Consider the following 15,310-nt stretch of genomic DNA (forward strand, 5'->3'; position numbering starts at 1 on the left):
ACCTTGGTTCTTCAAGGTTGGCAAGCTGGTAAAGCATATCAAACACATTACACACCAGCGCCATCACAACACCAGGCAGTGACTTCTCCTGTTGCAAAGATAAAGAAACTAGTCAGAAACATGCTAGCAGAGACCAAAACAAATATATTCATCAATTTCTAACAGTTTAAATCCCACTTGAATATGGAAAATTTAGCTCTGTACTGAATGTGTATTCAACAGAAAAGTTACACTAAGTTACAAAATGCAAGACTAGAAAGTACAAACGGTTTAAATAGAATTATTATAGAATGTTCTGCACAAACACATGTTTAGAAAGCCCTGCTTTATGACTGGTTTCTGGTCACTATAATTTGCACTAAACAATGTGTCTCTTTCGTTCTGTCAACAGCCAAAAGTTATGCCATCCCATTTTTAAATAATACAGGAAAGCAATACACCTCTGCAAACACTGTAGCGGAGAACTGAGGACAATTCAGTTGATTGAAGGGCTAAGGTTCAGACTGCCTCATATGAACATATGGAAGCCAGAGCCTAAAGCCAAACTCCAGTCTCAAGCAACAACTTTCACTGTCTCAGTTTCAAAGAACTTGATGCCGAGGCATTTTGATTGTTTTTAATTAATACCTGTAAAATTTACATAAACTTTGTCTAACCTGTTCCATAGCATAAGCTGAGTTGAACACACCACTGCTGGCAGATGTATCCACTGAACTCCCCGATGCTGTGCCCATCACGGGCGTCTTTATAGTTAATGTTTGCTCATCTGAAAACCCCAGCTGGTGGAGCAATTTTTGATCTTTGTTCATGGTCAGCTAGGAGAACAACACACATGATTTTCATTTTCAGAAAATAAGCAGCACAATGAAGACAATGAGGTTACAAAGCCACTTGACTTATCTTTGCTATCACTGTAAAACAGGTAATAAGAACTGGATGGAAAGGAGGAATTGATTTTTTTTTAAAATGGGAGATATTGAAACATAAAAAACAGTGGTAAAACACTCCTGCACATTTCCTTTTTGTTCCCCAGAGACATTATCTTGCAACAATTTTTCCCCCTCATCTTTCACAGCATGGGAGCATCGCTGGCTGGGCCAGCATTTTTTGTCCATCCCTAATTGCCCTGAGAAGGTGAGCAGCCTTCTTGAACCGCTGCAGTCCATGTGGTGTAGGTACACCCACAGTGCTGTTCGCAAGCTCTAAGATTTTGACCCAGTGACAAGTAAAGGAACGGCAACATAGTTCCAAGTCAGGATAGTGAGTGGCTTGGAGGGAAACTTGCTGGCAGTGCTCCCATGCATCTGCTGCCCTTGTCCTTCTAGGTGGTCGAGGTCACGGGTTTGGAAGGTGCTGTCAAAGAAGCCTTTGAGAATTGCTGCAGTGTATCTTGTAGATGGAGCACATTGATGCCACTGTACATCGGTGATGGAGGGAGTGAATGTTGAGGATGGTGGATGGGGTGCCAATCAAGCAGGTTGCTTTGTCCTGAATGGTGTCAAGCTTCTTGAGTGCTGTTGGAGCTGCACCCATTCAGGCAAGTGGACAGTATTCCATCACACTCCTGACTTGTGCCTTGTAGATGGTGGACAGGCTTTGGCGAGTCAGGTGGTGAGTTACTCAACACAGAATTCCCAGCCGCTGAGCTGCTCTTGTAGCCACAGTACTTATATGGTTGGTCCAGTTCAGTTTCTGGTCAATGGTAACCCCTGGTAACTCCCAGATGTTGATGGTGGAGGGTTCAGTGATGGTAATGCCATTGAATGTCATGGGGAGGTGGTTAGATGTTCTCTTGTTGAATATGGTCACTGCCTGGCACTTGTGTAGCATGAATGTTACTTGCCACTTATCAGCCCAAGCTTGAATGTTGTTCAGGTCATGCTGCATATGAACATGGACTGCTTCATTATCTGAGGAGTCATGAATGGTGCTGAACATTGTGCAGTTAGTGAACATCTCCATTTCTGACCTTATGATGGAGGGAAGGTCACTGATGAAACAGCTGAAGCTGGTTGGGCCTAGGACACTACCCTGGGGATCTTCTGCAGTGATGTCCCAGAACTGAAATGATTGACCTTCAACAACTACAATCATCATCTTTTGTGCTAGGTACGGCTCCAACCAGTGGAGTGTTTTCCTCCTGACTTCAGTTTTACCAGGGCTCCTTGATGCCACACACAGTTAAATGCTGCCTGGATGTCAAGGGCAGTCGTGCTCACCTCATCTCTGGAGTTCAGCTCTTTTGTCCATGTTTGAACCAAGGCTGTAATGAGGTTAGGAGTTGAGTGGCCCTGGCAGAACCCAAACTGAGCGTCAGTGAGCAGGTTATAGCTGAGCAAGTGCCGTTTGAAAGCACCGTTGATGACGCCTTCCATCACTTTGCTGATGGATCACGAGCAGACTGATGGGTCAGTAATTGTCCAGATTGGATTTGTCTTGCTTTTTGGGCACAGAACATACCTGGAAATTTTCCACAGAGCTGGGTTGTTGCCAGCGTTGTAGCTGTACTAGAACAGCTTGGCTAGGGTCACAGCTAGTTCTGGAGCACTATAAAATTCTAACAACCTATAAAATTCTAACAGGACTAGACAGGGTAGATGCAGGAGGGGTGTTCCTAATGGCAACGGAGTCTAGAACCAGGGGTCACAGTCTGAAGATACGGGGTATACCATTTAGGACTGAGATGAGGAGAAATTTCCTCACCCAGGGAGTGATGAGCCTGTGGAATTTGCTACCACAGAACGTAGTTGAGGCCATAACATTGTATGTTTTCAAGAAGGAGTTAGATATAGCTCTTGGGGCGAAAGGGATCAAAGGATATGGGGAGAAAGCGGGAGCAGGCTATTGAGTTGGATGATCAGCCATGATCATAATGAATGGTGGAGCAGGCTCGAAGGGCCGAATGGCCTACTCCTGCTCCTATTTTCTATGTCTTCAGTACTATTGCCGGAATGGGGCCATAGCCTTTGCACTATCCAGTGCCTTCAGCCATTTCTTTATATCACTTGGATTGAATGGAATGAACTGGCTGAAGACTGGCATTTGTGATGCTGGGCACTTCTGGAGGAGGTTGGGGTGGATCATCCACTCAGCACTTCTGGCTGAAGATGGTTGCAAATGCTTTAGCCTCATCTTTTGCACTGATGTGCTGGGCTTCACCATCATTGAGGATGGGGATATTTGTGCAGCCTCCTCCTGCTGTTAGTTGTTTGATTGCCCACCACCATTCACAACTGGATGTAGCAAGACTGCAGAGCTTTGATCTGATCCGTTAGTTGTGGGATTGCTTTGCTCTATCTATCCCAACAAATGGCAAAGATACTAACTTACAGCAGGCTGCTTTCCCTTTCCATAACATAGCCAAGCATTGATTAAACCTGAGTTCTAAAGTGGAAACAAATACATTCATACATGTAAAATGATGTTGCAAATTTTCGTAACAATCTGTTTATTAGGAATTCTGGCCAACATAAAAGAAGAATATTAAATAGGATGGTCTAGGAATCAGTGTTGGAATCACTGCTGTTTCTAACTTTCAATGACTTGGTTCAGAAACTCAAGGCAAATGAGTTAAATTGGCAATGCAATCTAAGAAGGTAGCTCAGATGCTCTCATCAGGCTAGATCTTGATTTTATCCACTTCTCGTCAGCAATGCAAAGCGCCCATTCAAATCCATGAACATAGGAACAGATTCTGATAAAAGGTCATAGCCCTGCAACTTTAAATATTTCTCTCTCCACCGATGCTGCCTGAGCAGCTGAGTATTTCTAGCATATTCTGTTATTATAGGATAGGAACAGAACTAGGCCATTTAGCCCCTCGAGCCTGTTCCATCATCAACAAGATCATGATTGTGAACTAGCTCCACAGGCCTGCCTTTGAGGTGGTGCAGAGGAGCATAAAACTGATCCCAGTGTCAGAAGCTTCTGAGGAACAACAACTTGCATTGATTTAGTGTCTTTTAATGTAGAAAAATGTCCCAAGGTACTTCATAGGAGTGGAAACAAAAAATTTGACACTGGGCCACATGATGAGATTATTAGGGCAGATGACAAAAAGCTTGATCAAAGAGGTACGTTTTAACAAAGGTCATAAAGAAAGGAAGAGAGGCAGAAAGGTTTAGGAACCGAATTCCAGAGCTTCTGGGGCACTGGCAGCTGATGGCATAACTGCCAATGGTGGAGTGATTATAAGTGGGTATGCGCAGGAGGGCAGAATTGGACGAGCTAATATCTTGAAGAGTTGCATGATAGAGAGAGAGGGTGGATGCCAGGGAAGGATTTGAAAATAAGGATGAAAATTCTTAAATTGCTTGATCGGGAGCCAATATAGTTCAGTGAGTACATGGGTGATGGATGAACAGAATCAGAGCTTGGTATGAGTTTGGACATGGGCAGCAAAATTTTGTATGACCTCAAGATTATGGATGATAGAATGTGGGAGACTGGCCAGGTGTGCATTGGAAGAGTCGTGTATAGACTTAACAAAGGCATGAATGAATGTTTCAGTGGCTGACCTGATATTTGTGCGATATTATTCATGTGGAAATAGGCAATCTCAGTTTGATGACATGGATATGTGGTTGGAAGCACATCTTGGGGTTAAATATGACACCAAGGTTGCAAACAGTCTGGTTCAGCCTCAGATAGTTATCAGAAAAGGAGGTAGAGTCAGTGGTTAGGGAGCAGAATTTGTGGTGGATAGCGATGGCAATAACTTTGGTCTTTCTAATATTCTGTTCGAAGAAATTTCTCCTCATCCAGTACTAGATTTTGGATAAGCAGTCTGATAATTTAGGGACAGTGGAGGGGTCAAGAGAGGTGGTGGCAAGGTAGAACTGGCTGTTGTAAGCATACATGTGGAAACTGATGCTTTTTTTTTGGATGATGTCACTGAGGAGCAATAGGAGTGGGCCAAGGATAGATCCTTGGGAGACTTCAGAGGCAATGATGTGGGAGTGAGAATACAATCCAATGCAGATGATTCTCTGGCTGTGATTTGATAGGTAAGAATGAACCAAGCAAGGGCAGTTCCACTCAGCTGGGTGATGGAGAAGAGGCTTTGGAGGAAGATGGTGAAGTCAACTGTGTCAAAGGCTGCAGATATTTTAAAACAAAAAGGCTGAGGAGGGATAGTTCAACATGGCCACATTCTTAAATGTTGCTCCGTCCAGGCTGGGCACATGTCAGCTCCTTTAAGTTACCATCTGTACACAAAAACAATTTTAAAGACCCATGCACTTGAATGAATAGGCACAACAAAAAAAGGGGGAGCATTGATTGGGAGAGGCAACAGATATGGTATTGCCCACCTCATGACAGCAATTTGTTTTTGAAAAAATGTGGAAATTAAAACACTCCCTCCTGATGTAGAAATTTAATACCAATTAATAAAATGATGGTGTCCATAGATCCAAAACCTTCTCCCCATTCCTAACCAAACGTAATACAGACCTCAAGTCAAATTTTCATCTCTGGCTTGATTATTTTTCCTCATTTTTTCTTTACTCACCAAACTATCATTGGCAAATATTTGCAAGTTTTCCAAAGGACAGTTGACCTGCGATACTATCTTCCACCTGACACTCCCAATAGTCTCGTTGCTGTGAGCCTGTAAAGTGGGCACAATGTCATTATAATTAGGTACTAGCTAAACATATGTCAAAAGGAAAACTGGCATACTTGGTTGAGATAGGTCGTGTCCAATAAATATGGTTAAATTTCAGACACTACTGACCTTAACCTGGCCAACTGGACAAATTCTAATCAAAATATTTTACTGAGGAGGCTTAGATAAGCAATGATTATGTTACATATGAAGTCAGATTTGAACTAAAGCTGGAAAGAAAAATGCAACATTTTGCCAACCATATTATGACAAACTAGAATCAGATCAGGCTCAAAAAATCAAAATACTCTTTATAGGACTAACAGTTTAATCCCTATGACGCTGCCAGTGCAGCAAATGCTTTGATAGCATCCACTTCTCTAGGCTGCCAACGAGTTATCATTGCAAGCTGAAGAGCCCAATGTTTCAATGTGTTGTTGAATGTAAGATTAACCTCATCACTTCCATAATGTTTTTAAATCAACCTTTAAAATCCACAGCTTTGACTGGTCTCAACAATCTGCACTCCCAATCATTCACTATTTCATTTATTTGAACTATACCATAGAAGGTCAAGCCATTTGGACAGCTTTTGTGAATCCTCTAGCATGGAGGTGCTTAATTAAATTCAGGTACAACTCAGTTTTCTTTGAGATCTGCAAATAAAACATGACAATACAAAATGACATTATGCGAACAGCATAATGCTTTTAGTATCCAAAATGCCTAGATTTTTGAGTGTACCATACCCTTTAAATTACTAATATTGACTAGATCTCCAAAATCTTTCTTTCATATTGCTGAAAAAAGACATCTTGTCCAAGCTTTTCGTCTTGCACTCATTAACGTCAGGGGAAGCAACAATCTCACTTTCCTTTTACTAGAGGTGTGGAGCAAAACACGAGCAACAAATTCAAATAAAAATGCACAGGTCAGGTTTGCACTACCATATTTCTTCTTAATGTACATGTTCATTTTATTTTCCTCCTTTCATTCAATGTTTACTTTCTCGTAGGTTGCAATTTCCTTCTTTTTAATTTGAATTTTGTTACGTTGCCTTCCTCTGATTTATGAAGTTGTAATCATTTGACATCTTTTCTGTTAACTTTCATTTTTTTTTAATCACTGTAATTTATAGAAGGAACAAATTCTTCCCTAAAGCTTTGCTTCACATGGGGAACTAATTGCTAATTTGAGGTCAGAAAACAAAATCAGTAAAACGCAGGGTCTGTCAAGGAAACTGTGGGCCACAAAAACTAGGACTGGCTATCTTGGCCTAGTCAGAATTTGCCTTCTGCAATTCCCATTATAGTTTTCACATGAGTTTATTTGCTTCCCCCTATAAAGGGGCAATGAAGAAGAAGCTCTAAAAATTAAGAGGAAAAATAGAGGCTTTATAAAAATGTAAAAATCATTCCTAGCTTCAGAAGTAGAGGAAAGAAAACAATTGACTGAACATATGGGTTTTCTGTGGAAGATTGAAATATTTGTGTGTGGGGTCACAAATGCAAAAATCTAACAGCACTAACCTCTATGCTAAATGTTTCTTTCGTAGATTCGCAGATGACCGAGATAGTTACAGGATGTCCATGGAAAGAGGCGCCGTGAGGTAGGATAGTCCGAGGAACAGAATATAGATCCTGCAGAAAAGATGGTCACAAATTTAACACAAAAAGACACCTGAACCCCAAAATAAAGATAGTCCAGTGGCAAAGCACACTGAGATACCAACACCCACACTATCCCAGAACAGAAGTTTGGCATACTCTGCAAATTGTCCACAAATTTCCAATGCCAAACAGGGACAAGGTGCTTCTGTACTGGAACAAAGGAAACTCATTCGAGTGGATGACCAGAATTTCTCCAAAGACAATAGATTAAGTTAAGGTAAAAAAAAAACAAAGGACTTGGAGTACCAAGCCTGTACTTACGATACTGTTTTCTACGTTCAAGTGAAAAATATTAGTACAGTACAAATACCACAGGCCCACTAGCTTACCTATTCCTACTTTTCAGAGTCTTCATGGCTTATGTACCAATTTATTTACTTTTCTTTTTTTTAAAAAAGGAAAGGTTTAATTGGGCACTTTCTTCAACTGCAGAGCATTTATCTCTTTATAGCTGGTGCTCACCGTTCCCCTCTCCTTCACCCTTCCCCTCTCCTTCACCCTTCCCCTCTGCCCCGACTTACCATATTGGTGCCACTGATTGCAATAATACATCCACTTCCTTTGGGCTCTAGCCCTATTTAGACATCATCCCATGGTCTTAAGTTTTCCATCGGCAAAGCTTTCAAGCCTGTTCACTCTTCCCCCTCCTTTGTGGCCTCTAGCTTTTCTCTACTTTGCCCCTCATCCAGCCAGCTTTTACCCATGTCAGATCTTCTTTCCTTTGACTTTCAATATTCTCCAGCTTCTTCCTTGTCCCACCACTAGCTATGCTTTACCTTCCCATTTAATAAGCTCAGTCTCCAAACCACTTCTATTTTCCCTTTCCCCAATGACGCTACCTCCTTTAAACTCCAGAGTCACAGTGCTTCAAGTCTGGTTTAGTTGTGCTCTACCAGCTAATTCTACTCGAGTTGAAGATTCTACTTTCCCTGTCTCGCCTCCCGTATACAATGATTATAGGAGATCAACTACCAAATAAAAATCTTTGCATTGTGATTCATCCTGGTGTAAAAGAAGATATTAAACTTGGAGTATTAAATATGAATAAATGAATTCGTGATAGAAAAGGTATCACTATTTATTGGAGATATAGTCATCCATTTGCTCACCTCTATTGTAATCACGTATCTTTCTGCAAGCAACAGCAGCCGCTCAATTATGACAAGTTTACTGGACCTATAATTGAGAGGTAAACATTATATAACTGGTAATAGTACCTTGACACGTCCTTACAAAAACACAATACAATGAGTTAGATGGAGCTTTTTGGTAAACTTAAGTTCTGTAACATAATATTGAAATAGGCACGTAATTGAAACATAAGCATACAAAAATGATAAGTGGGGAAAGGCCATCTGGGACATCCAACCTCCCCCACAGTTGTAATGCCTGAAATATTATTAGATACCCCAGCCCATCAGTAGCCATGTGATCACATGGATAGTCCAGGAGATCCCAATGACCGTGCTTATATTTCCTGGTATTCACGCAAGATGTGACCTCTGCCCTGGCAGAAACTGAGGCAGCCCTCTTTTCAAGGCTTGCTGAGAGTCAACACTCACCACACAAATCAGTAACTTAGTCCGAAGATCCATAATCCTCAGGTTAAAGAAACAAAGTCTAACATCTAACCCTATTTGGACATCATCCCACGGTTAAACTTTCTTCAAGCCTGTTCACTCTTCCCCCTCCAACCGTTCTCTAGTTTTCCCCTCATCCACCCAGCTTTTACCCATGTCAGGCCTTCTTTCCTTCAACTTCCAATATTCTCCAACTTCTCCCAAGTCCTATCTCTGGCTAAGCTTTACCTCTCCTATTTTCCCTTTACTCTCATGATGCTACCTTCCTCCTCTAAACTCCAGAGTTGCAGTGCTTCAAGTCTGGTTCAGTTGTGCTCTGCCATTTAATTTTACTCGAGTTGAAGGTTCCACCTTCCTTGTCTTGCCTCCCATATACAATTGCATAGCTTTGATGTACAACTCCTTTGCTTCTCCAACCAATTAATAGGAACATAATCAAATTCAACTATTTTATATACCTCTATCAATTCACCTCAAAGTCTACATATATCTAAAGTGAATAGACCCAGCCCTCCTCTGAAGCTATTCTATATGCTCGATATCACCCACAATATGCAAGGGCCAAAACTAGACTCTATTGTAAAATAAGGTCCAATTATGGTCTTGCCCAAAGATAAAACCTCAATGGCAAAATGCAAACAGACAGAGAAAGCTGAAAAATGTAGTTTAAATGTGATTAGCTTAAGTGGCATTTGACACACCAGTACTATCTGCTGAAAATACATTTGAGAGAGTCAGGCAACAGTCTTGTTCCCACACATCATATCCATACTGAAAATTGCAAGGAGCAACAAAGCGTCGAGGAAAGTCAGCATCGCATGGCAAGAGAACTAGGGGCAGGTTGATTTTCATGATTCCTTCACATTTTTAATTTAGAAAAGTGGGGAGGGAAGTAAGGGAGGTGGAAGAAAAAAAACTGAATGGAGAGCAAATTATTGCCCCATAGGAGGTTTACAGAACAAAAGGAAACAACTTGGACCCATGTGCCTGTACCAGCACTTTGGTAAAGCAATCCAAGATTCATCTTAGTGTTCCACATGTGCTCTAATGCCCTGCATTTTCCTCTGATTCAAACATTTATCCAAATTTTCCTTAAAGATGCAATGTTTCAATTGCTCCTTATGGCAAAGTTTTCCTGATCCATCAATCCTCTGAATAAAGAAATATCTCTTAACCCTCATCCTTTGCAATGACTATTTTAAACTGATGACCCTTCATCCCAACTACAAGAATTATTTACTCTGGTCACTTGATCAAATCCCTTCATAATAAAAAGAAGCACCATTAAATATTTTATTCTTCACCGCTCCAGTGAAAATAGTCCCAGTATCTTAATTTTCTCCTAACTGTACTTTCCAAATCAGGTAACATCCTGGTGGATCTACAATCTTCTGGCTTTTTTCTCTTTTCTATAATAGGTCACGAAACAGCTCACAGAGTAATGTATGGCTTAAACAATTTTTTCTGGGGTAAGGTGTGAGATAGAGAAGAAAACAAGGTGGTTTATTAACTGGAATTTCAGTTAGTAATCTGTGTGATGACAAACAAATATGGGCGCAAAGATGATTATGGATTGCTAGCTAACTGGCTTATCAATGAGCATTTTCAAGCCTGGAAACCATAGCCCTGATTTTAATCTAACTTGCTGACCATTAATAGGCATCTGAACTAACTCTGATGCATTTCCTGGGTGGGTGTGGTTAAAATCAGAGCATGTGTGTTTACATTTTCAAAACATGTAACCCATCAACATTTAAAATCTAAAACAGGAGTTTACAGAGCACAAAAACATGAGAATGAAAACTAGATTTACCTAGATGGAGACTGTACTGATGTAGCTACAGTAGGCATGGCTGTAGCTGTCAGCATTTTAGTCGCTCTTGTAACAGCATGTGTCAAAGTGGGGCCACCTAGTGCTGAACTAGCAACCTGCAACGGCAAAAGATAAGCAAAAAACTTTAAAAACAAGATCACAATGATAATGAAACACCACGTTTTAAATTTTCCACTTACTTCCAAACGTTTGTAGCAGTCTGCTATGAATTTCTTATGAAGGGAAACAGAGTCCTAAAAGAGAAATTAAGTAATAATGGTCAGTCTTTGGATATTTTTCCCCATGTTATGCAGACAAGCTTAATATCTTTCATATCTGAAATTCATTTCTGCTGCTTCATCAAGAGCTTCAGAGAAACCAGACTGCTCCAGAATGGATCACTCCCAAGCTATAAACCCAGTTTGACTACAAAAGCTATTTTTCCTCATCACATACTGTTTTTTAAAAGCACATTTATGAGGAACATTAAGTAGAAGAAATAAAAATGATTCTCATCACATCAGGCAATTTCGCATTACAATGCAGAATTTTTTAAAAATCTACAGTAGTGCGAAATTACAGTTCAACCATGCCAAAGCTAAGTATCAGAAAATGAGTAAAATGTCCACATACAAATTAATAGGGCATCACAGTTAGTGAGCAAAATCACTGGGGCACTATTTTAGTGCTAGACAATTCCTATATCCTAACATAACCTCTCTCAGTCAATATAAGGTCATGGGCTTATGCTTCATTTCTTTCATAGGAATCAGAATTATGGATAATGAATTGATGCAATAAACTCACAAAAAAAAGGTTCAAGATCTGCAGGTCAGAGAGAAATCTATGAAGGCAGAAGCAAAGCTCATTTGTGAATGAGCTACCTTCACAGAATGTTAAAAGCCATAAGTAAATTTAGTCAATTTAACAGCTTGATGCTCTTTAAATTAAATTCTGTCATGCTATCCATGCCACTGACCGATCTCAGACATGCTTGATTTTTGCAGTGTACCTTTTTTAAACGCGGATTGAGGCTGATGTAGCTGTAATTAATGATCAGATGGATTGCTTCATGGGCAATTTCTTCATCCGGTGACTCCATGGCAATTCTCCAGATGAAGTCCATTCCTGTTAGCTCCAGCTTTTCAACATGCTGGTCATTGGAAACAAGAATGTACAGCAGTTAATTGTCCCCACCCAAGCAGCAACTCCTTTTGCTTTCTTTATGTTGCCATGCATTTCCTAAAACAGTTCTTCACAGTACAGATTAATGCACTACAGACCCACCAGACCCAGTGAAAACCCACCGTTTTCAAAAAATACTCATAAAAGACAGTGATGCAGCCAATTCCTTCCATGAATGCAATCCAATTATCCACAGAACATGCGCATTTTAATTGTGTGCCATAAGGCCATCAGAATAGGCTTTGTGACATTTTACATGAGGTAAACCATCCCATTTTGTTTTTGCTGGTTACCTAGCAAAGCACTCATTTTCCCAACTTTTTGACCAGGCTTTTGGTCATCTGACCTAATTATCTCCTTGCATGGCTCGATTTCATGCTTAGTTTCATATTGCTCCTGAGAAGCAGCTTGGTTTTATTACGTTAAAAGCGCTTTACAAATAAAAAGTTGTTGATGATATAAGATGGCCACTTATCTGTCTTCTCAGCTGAGAAAGGTTTGCAGGGACATATTTTGATTATCACATAAATCATATGCCCATTACACCCGCCCCATGACACCTGGATGAGATCAGATACATCTTTGTGGCTGGAATTCGTTTTAATATTCAAGGTAGGTTCCAGCATTAATTATACTCTCTGCTGGCAACTAGTCTCCTGGGAGGAAGGGAAATCCAATGAAGCTACTGCTATATAAAGACAGCCAGAAGATCAGTTGGATCACTGCGACACAGTGCCATGACAGAGTGAGTGGCAGTGGCGCAAAGGGAGGGGTATATACTGCCCTTTTTAAGGATGATCTAGTTACCCTGCCAGAAAGTCAGGTGCCCAAGAATGCCTTGGAAGTTGCTGTAGCCTGCAGCCAGGTCAAAACACCTACAGCCACCAACAAGCATCACAAAAGCCCTTGAATGTGTCAAAGCAGCCTTTTACCACACATGCTACAGCCACTTGTTGAAGCACTGAGCTTGGTAAGCGCCCTTAAGACATGCATGTGCGAAAAAAGTGTTACATGGATTTCAGAACAGGCGTGAAATCATCACTTTTGAACAAAAAAATGGAGGCCCAAAGCATCTAAGGGTCCATATATATGGATCATCAAAGTGTCATGGACATCTACAGAAAATAACCAAAAAGGCCTTTATACATAGAGGACTAGAATATAATGGGGTAGAAGTCATACTTGAAAGCCCTGCTTTGACAACACCTGGAGTACTCTGAGCAGATCTCAGGGAGGATATACTGAGCTTGGAGGGAGTGCAGCATAGATTTACTAGAATAATACTTGAACTCTAAGCGTTAAATTAAAAGAGGAGATTATACAAACTAAGGCTGTATTTTCTGGAACTGAGAAGATCAAGAGATGATTTGATGGAAACGCTTAAAATACTAATGGAGCCGACAAGGTAGAGAGAGAAACTATTTCTGCCCATTGGGGAGTTTAGGAATAGAAGACATAGCCTAAAAATGAGAGCCTGGACTTTCAGGAGTGAAGTTAGGAAACACTTCTACCCACAAAGGATCGTAGAAGTTTGGAGCTCTTACAAACAGCAACTGATGCTAAATCAATTATTAATTTTAAATCCGAGATTGATAGATTTTTGTTACCCAAAGGAATTAAGGGACAGGGGGCAAAGGAGGGTAAATGGAATTAGTTCACAGATTAGCCATAATCACAATGAATGGTGGAACATGCTTGAGCTGCTAAATTATTTATTCTTGTTCTTATGATAGGCACTGGGGTTTATCACATAATTGACCACCCTGGTGAAATGTTGATAATTGGTAAATTATAAGGCTTTTTGAAATCTGAGTGCGCAAATTATGTTCCAGAAGCAGCTGCCAACTTTCTGATGTTAGTTGACATAATACCAATATTGGTATTTGGACAAATTCAGTTTATTGGAGGGTAAAAGATTGGTAGAGATATTGTTAATGCAGGGGAACATAGATTGTTCAGCTGAAGCACTGTTCACTAAGGTGCTGCCAATGATGCTGTCTGCAGGAAACTATTCCATCTCACAGCCATCTCACTTCCTCATCACCTTAATGTCATTGCCTCCATTATACTGAAGGTCCAAGTTCAAGGTAGCTTCATCTGTTATCTCCTTGCAGAGTGAAGCTATGCAGCACAGAACAAACCACTATCATTAGGAGACACTCTGAGTTGCATCAGGCAGCAGAGTGATTACTTGAGGAGCCCAATGGTTTGCTCAATGAGGGCTCTACTCAAGGCTTAGAACTGGTTGTAGTGCCAATCAGCTAATGAGCATGGGTTTCTGAGAAAATCCCCAAGCCAAATGCACAGGGGATTGCCTTGACCAAAAGCAGCCAGCTTGACCTGCTGTGAAAAAGGGCGAGGGGTTGGGCGATATGGAGGATTGACACAAGATGCAAATGCTAAAGCAACTTCCAGGATGGCAGGCACAGGCCTACATGATTTACTTCTCGTGATCACACAGATGTTCCTTACTAAAGGAATGGAAACCCATGTAATTAACAATGGCAGTGTGAAGGCCACTGGATTTAACGCATGAGGCCCTGGACTTGGGGGAATCCTGCTTTCTCAGAAAAACTTAGTGTACTACACTACCACTTGCAGATACCATGGGGAATGTGGTAAAATCGTTTGCTCTGGATGAGTTGTTTATTGTAAGCATGATGTGTAGGCCGACAGGTGTTGCTGATGCCCTGTGGCGGCTGAGGACAAAAACGTCGAGGGCTGTAGTGAACTTGACCACAACGGGCAATGCTGTGTTGGCTGTGGGCAGCTGGTTTCAGCAGGCGACATAACTGACAGCTTTCCTGGAAAAGCATAGCCTAATTTAAGCAAATTGTCTCCCAAAATTTTCCAGCCTTTTATTTAAAGAGCAACTTTAAATTATGGGGAAAAAAAGACATCTCTTCCTGATTTGGACAGCCCCATGATTTGTGGGCAATTTGAAGAACTGTCAATAGCAACCAAAGTGGCATTTGGGTAAAAAAAAAAGCTGGCATACGACCTTAACTTGCCTATATTTATCAGGTTCCTACTGGTTATGGGTGGGAGCTCTCAATGCCTAAATCACATTAAGTGAGAAATTGGCATTTTCTTTAAAAATTGATGCGCTACCACCCCATTCATGCCAAAAGACACTGTGGTTGGCAGACAAAAATCACTCCCATTGTTTAGAGAAAGGAATAGGATCTAAAGGCTTTAAAAAAAATCAGCATGCAACAGCACAATATAAAATTTTAAACTCTGTTCCATTTACTACGTCGCTCCATCCTATTTTGACCAGTTATAAAACTAGGGGCAAACTTTAAATGCCCAAGCAACATTTTCAGCAGAAGCACCAAATGAAAAACATCTTACCAGCTGAGCACCTTGTTTTTTCAAACGATGATCAGAAAGGTTTACAATCTCAAAAAAAGTTTTGAAGAGATTAAACCCTACAAAAAAAAGAGAGAACCAG

The 15,310-nt window shown here is 40.7% G+C and overlaps 1 protein-coding gene across 2 annotated transcripts in view; it reads right to left on the reverse strand.

The window, feature by feature from the left end:
• The window catches only part of usp24 (ubiquitin specific peptidase 24), a 200,138-nt gene that overhangs the window by 103,008 nt on the left and 81,820 nt on the right, over window positions 1-15,310 (reverse strand). For both annotated transcript variants that reach the window (XM_078560934.1, XM_078560933.1), the window contains exons 20-28: window positions 15,211-15,287; window positions 11,684-11,824; window positions 10,872-10,925; window positions 10,672-10,787; window positions 8,388-8,454; window positions 7,138-7,248; window positions 5,513-5,611; window positions 657-815; window positions 3-88 (exon numbers count right to left, since the gene is read on the reverse strand). In XM_078560934.1, the coding sequence (XP_078417060.1) occupies window positions 3-88; window positions 657-815; window positions 5,513-5,611; window positions 7,138-7,248; window positions 8,388-8,454; window positions 10,672-10,787; window positions 10,872-10,925; window positions 11,684-11,824; window positions 15,211-15,287 (910 nt within the window). The remainder of the gene's footprint in view (window positions 1-2; window positions 89-656; window positions 816-5,512; window positions 5,612-7,137; window positions 7,249-8,387; window positions 8,455-10,671; window positions 10,788-10,871; window positions 10,926-11,683; window positions 11,825-15,210; window positions 15,288-15,310) is intronic.

The sequence above is a fragment of the Cetorhinus maximus genome, chromosome 17 (genome assembly GCF_964194155.1).
Source record: "Cetorhinus maximus chromosome 17, sCetMax3.hap1.1, whole genome shotgun sequence".
Classification (NCBI taxonomy): domain Eukaryota; kingdom Metazoa; phylum Chordata; class Chondrichthyes; order Lamniformes; family Cetorhinidae; genus Cetorhinus; species Cetorhinus maximus.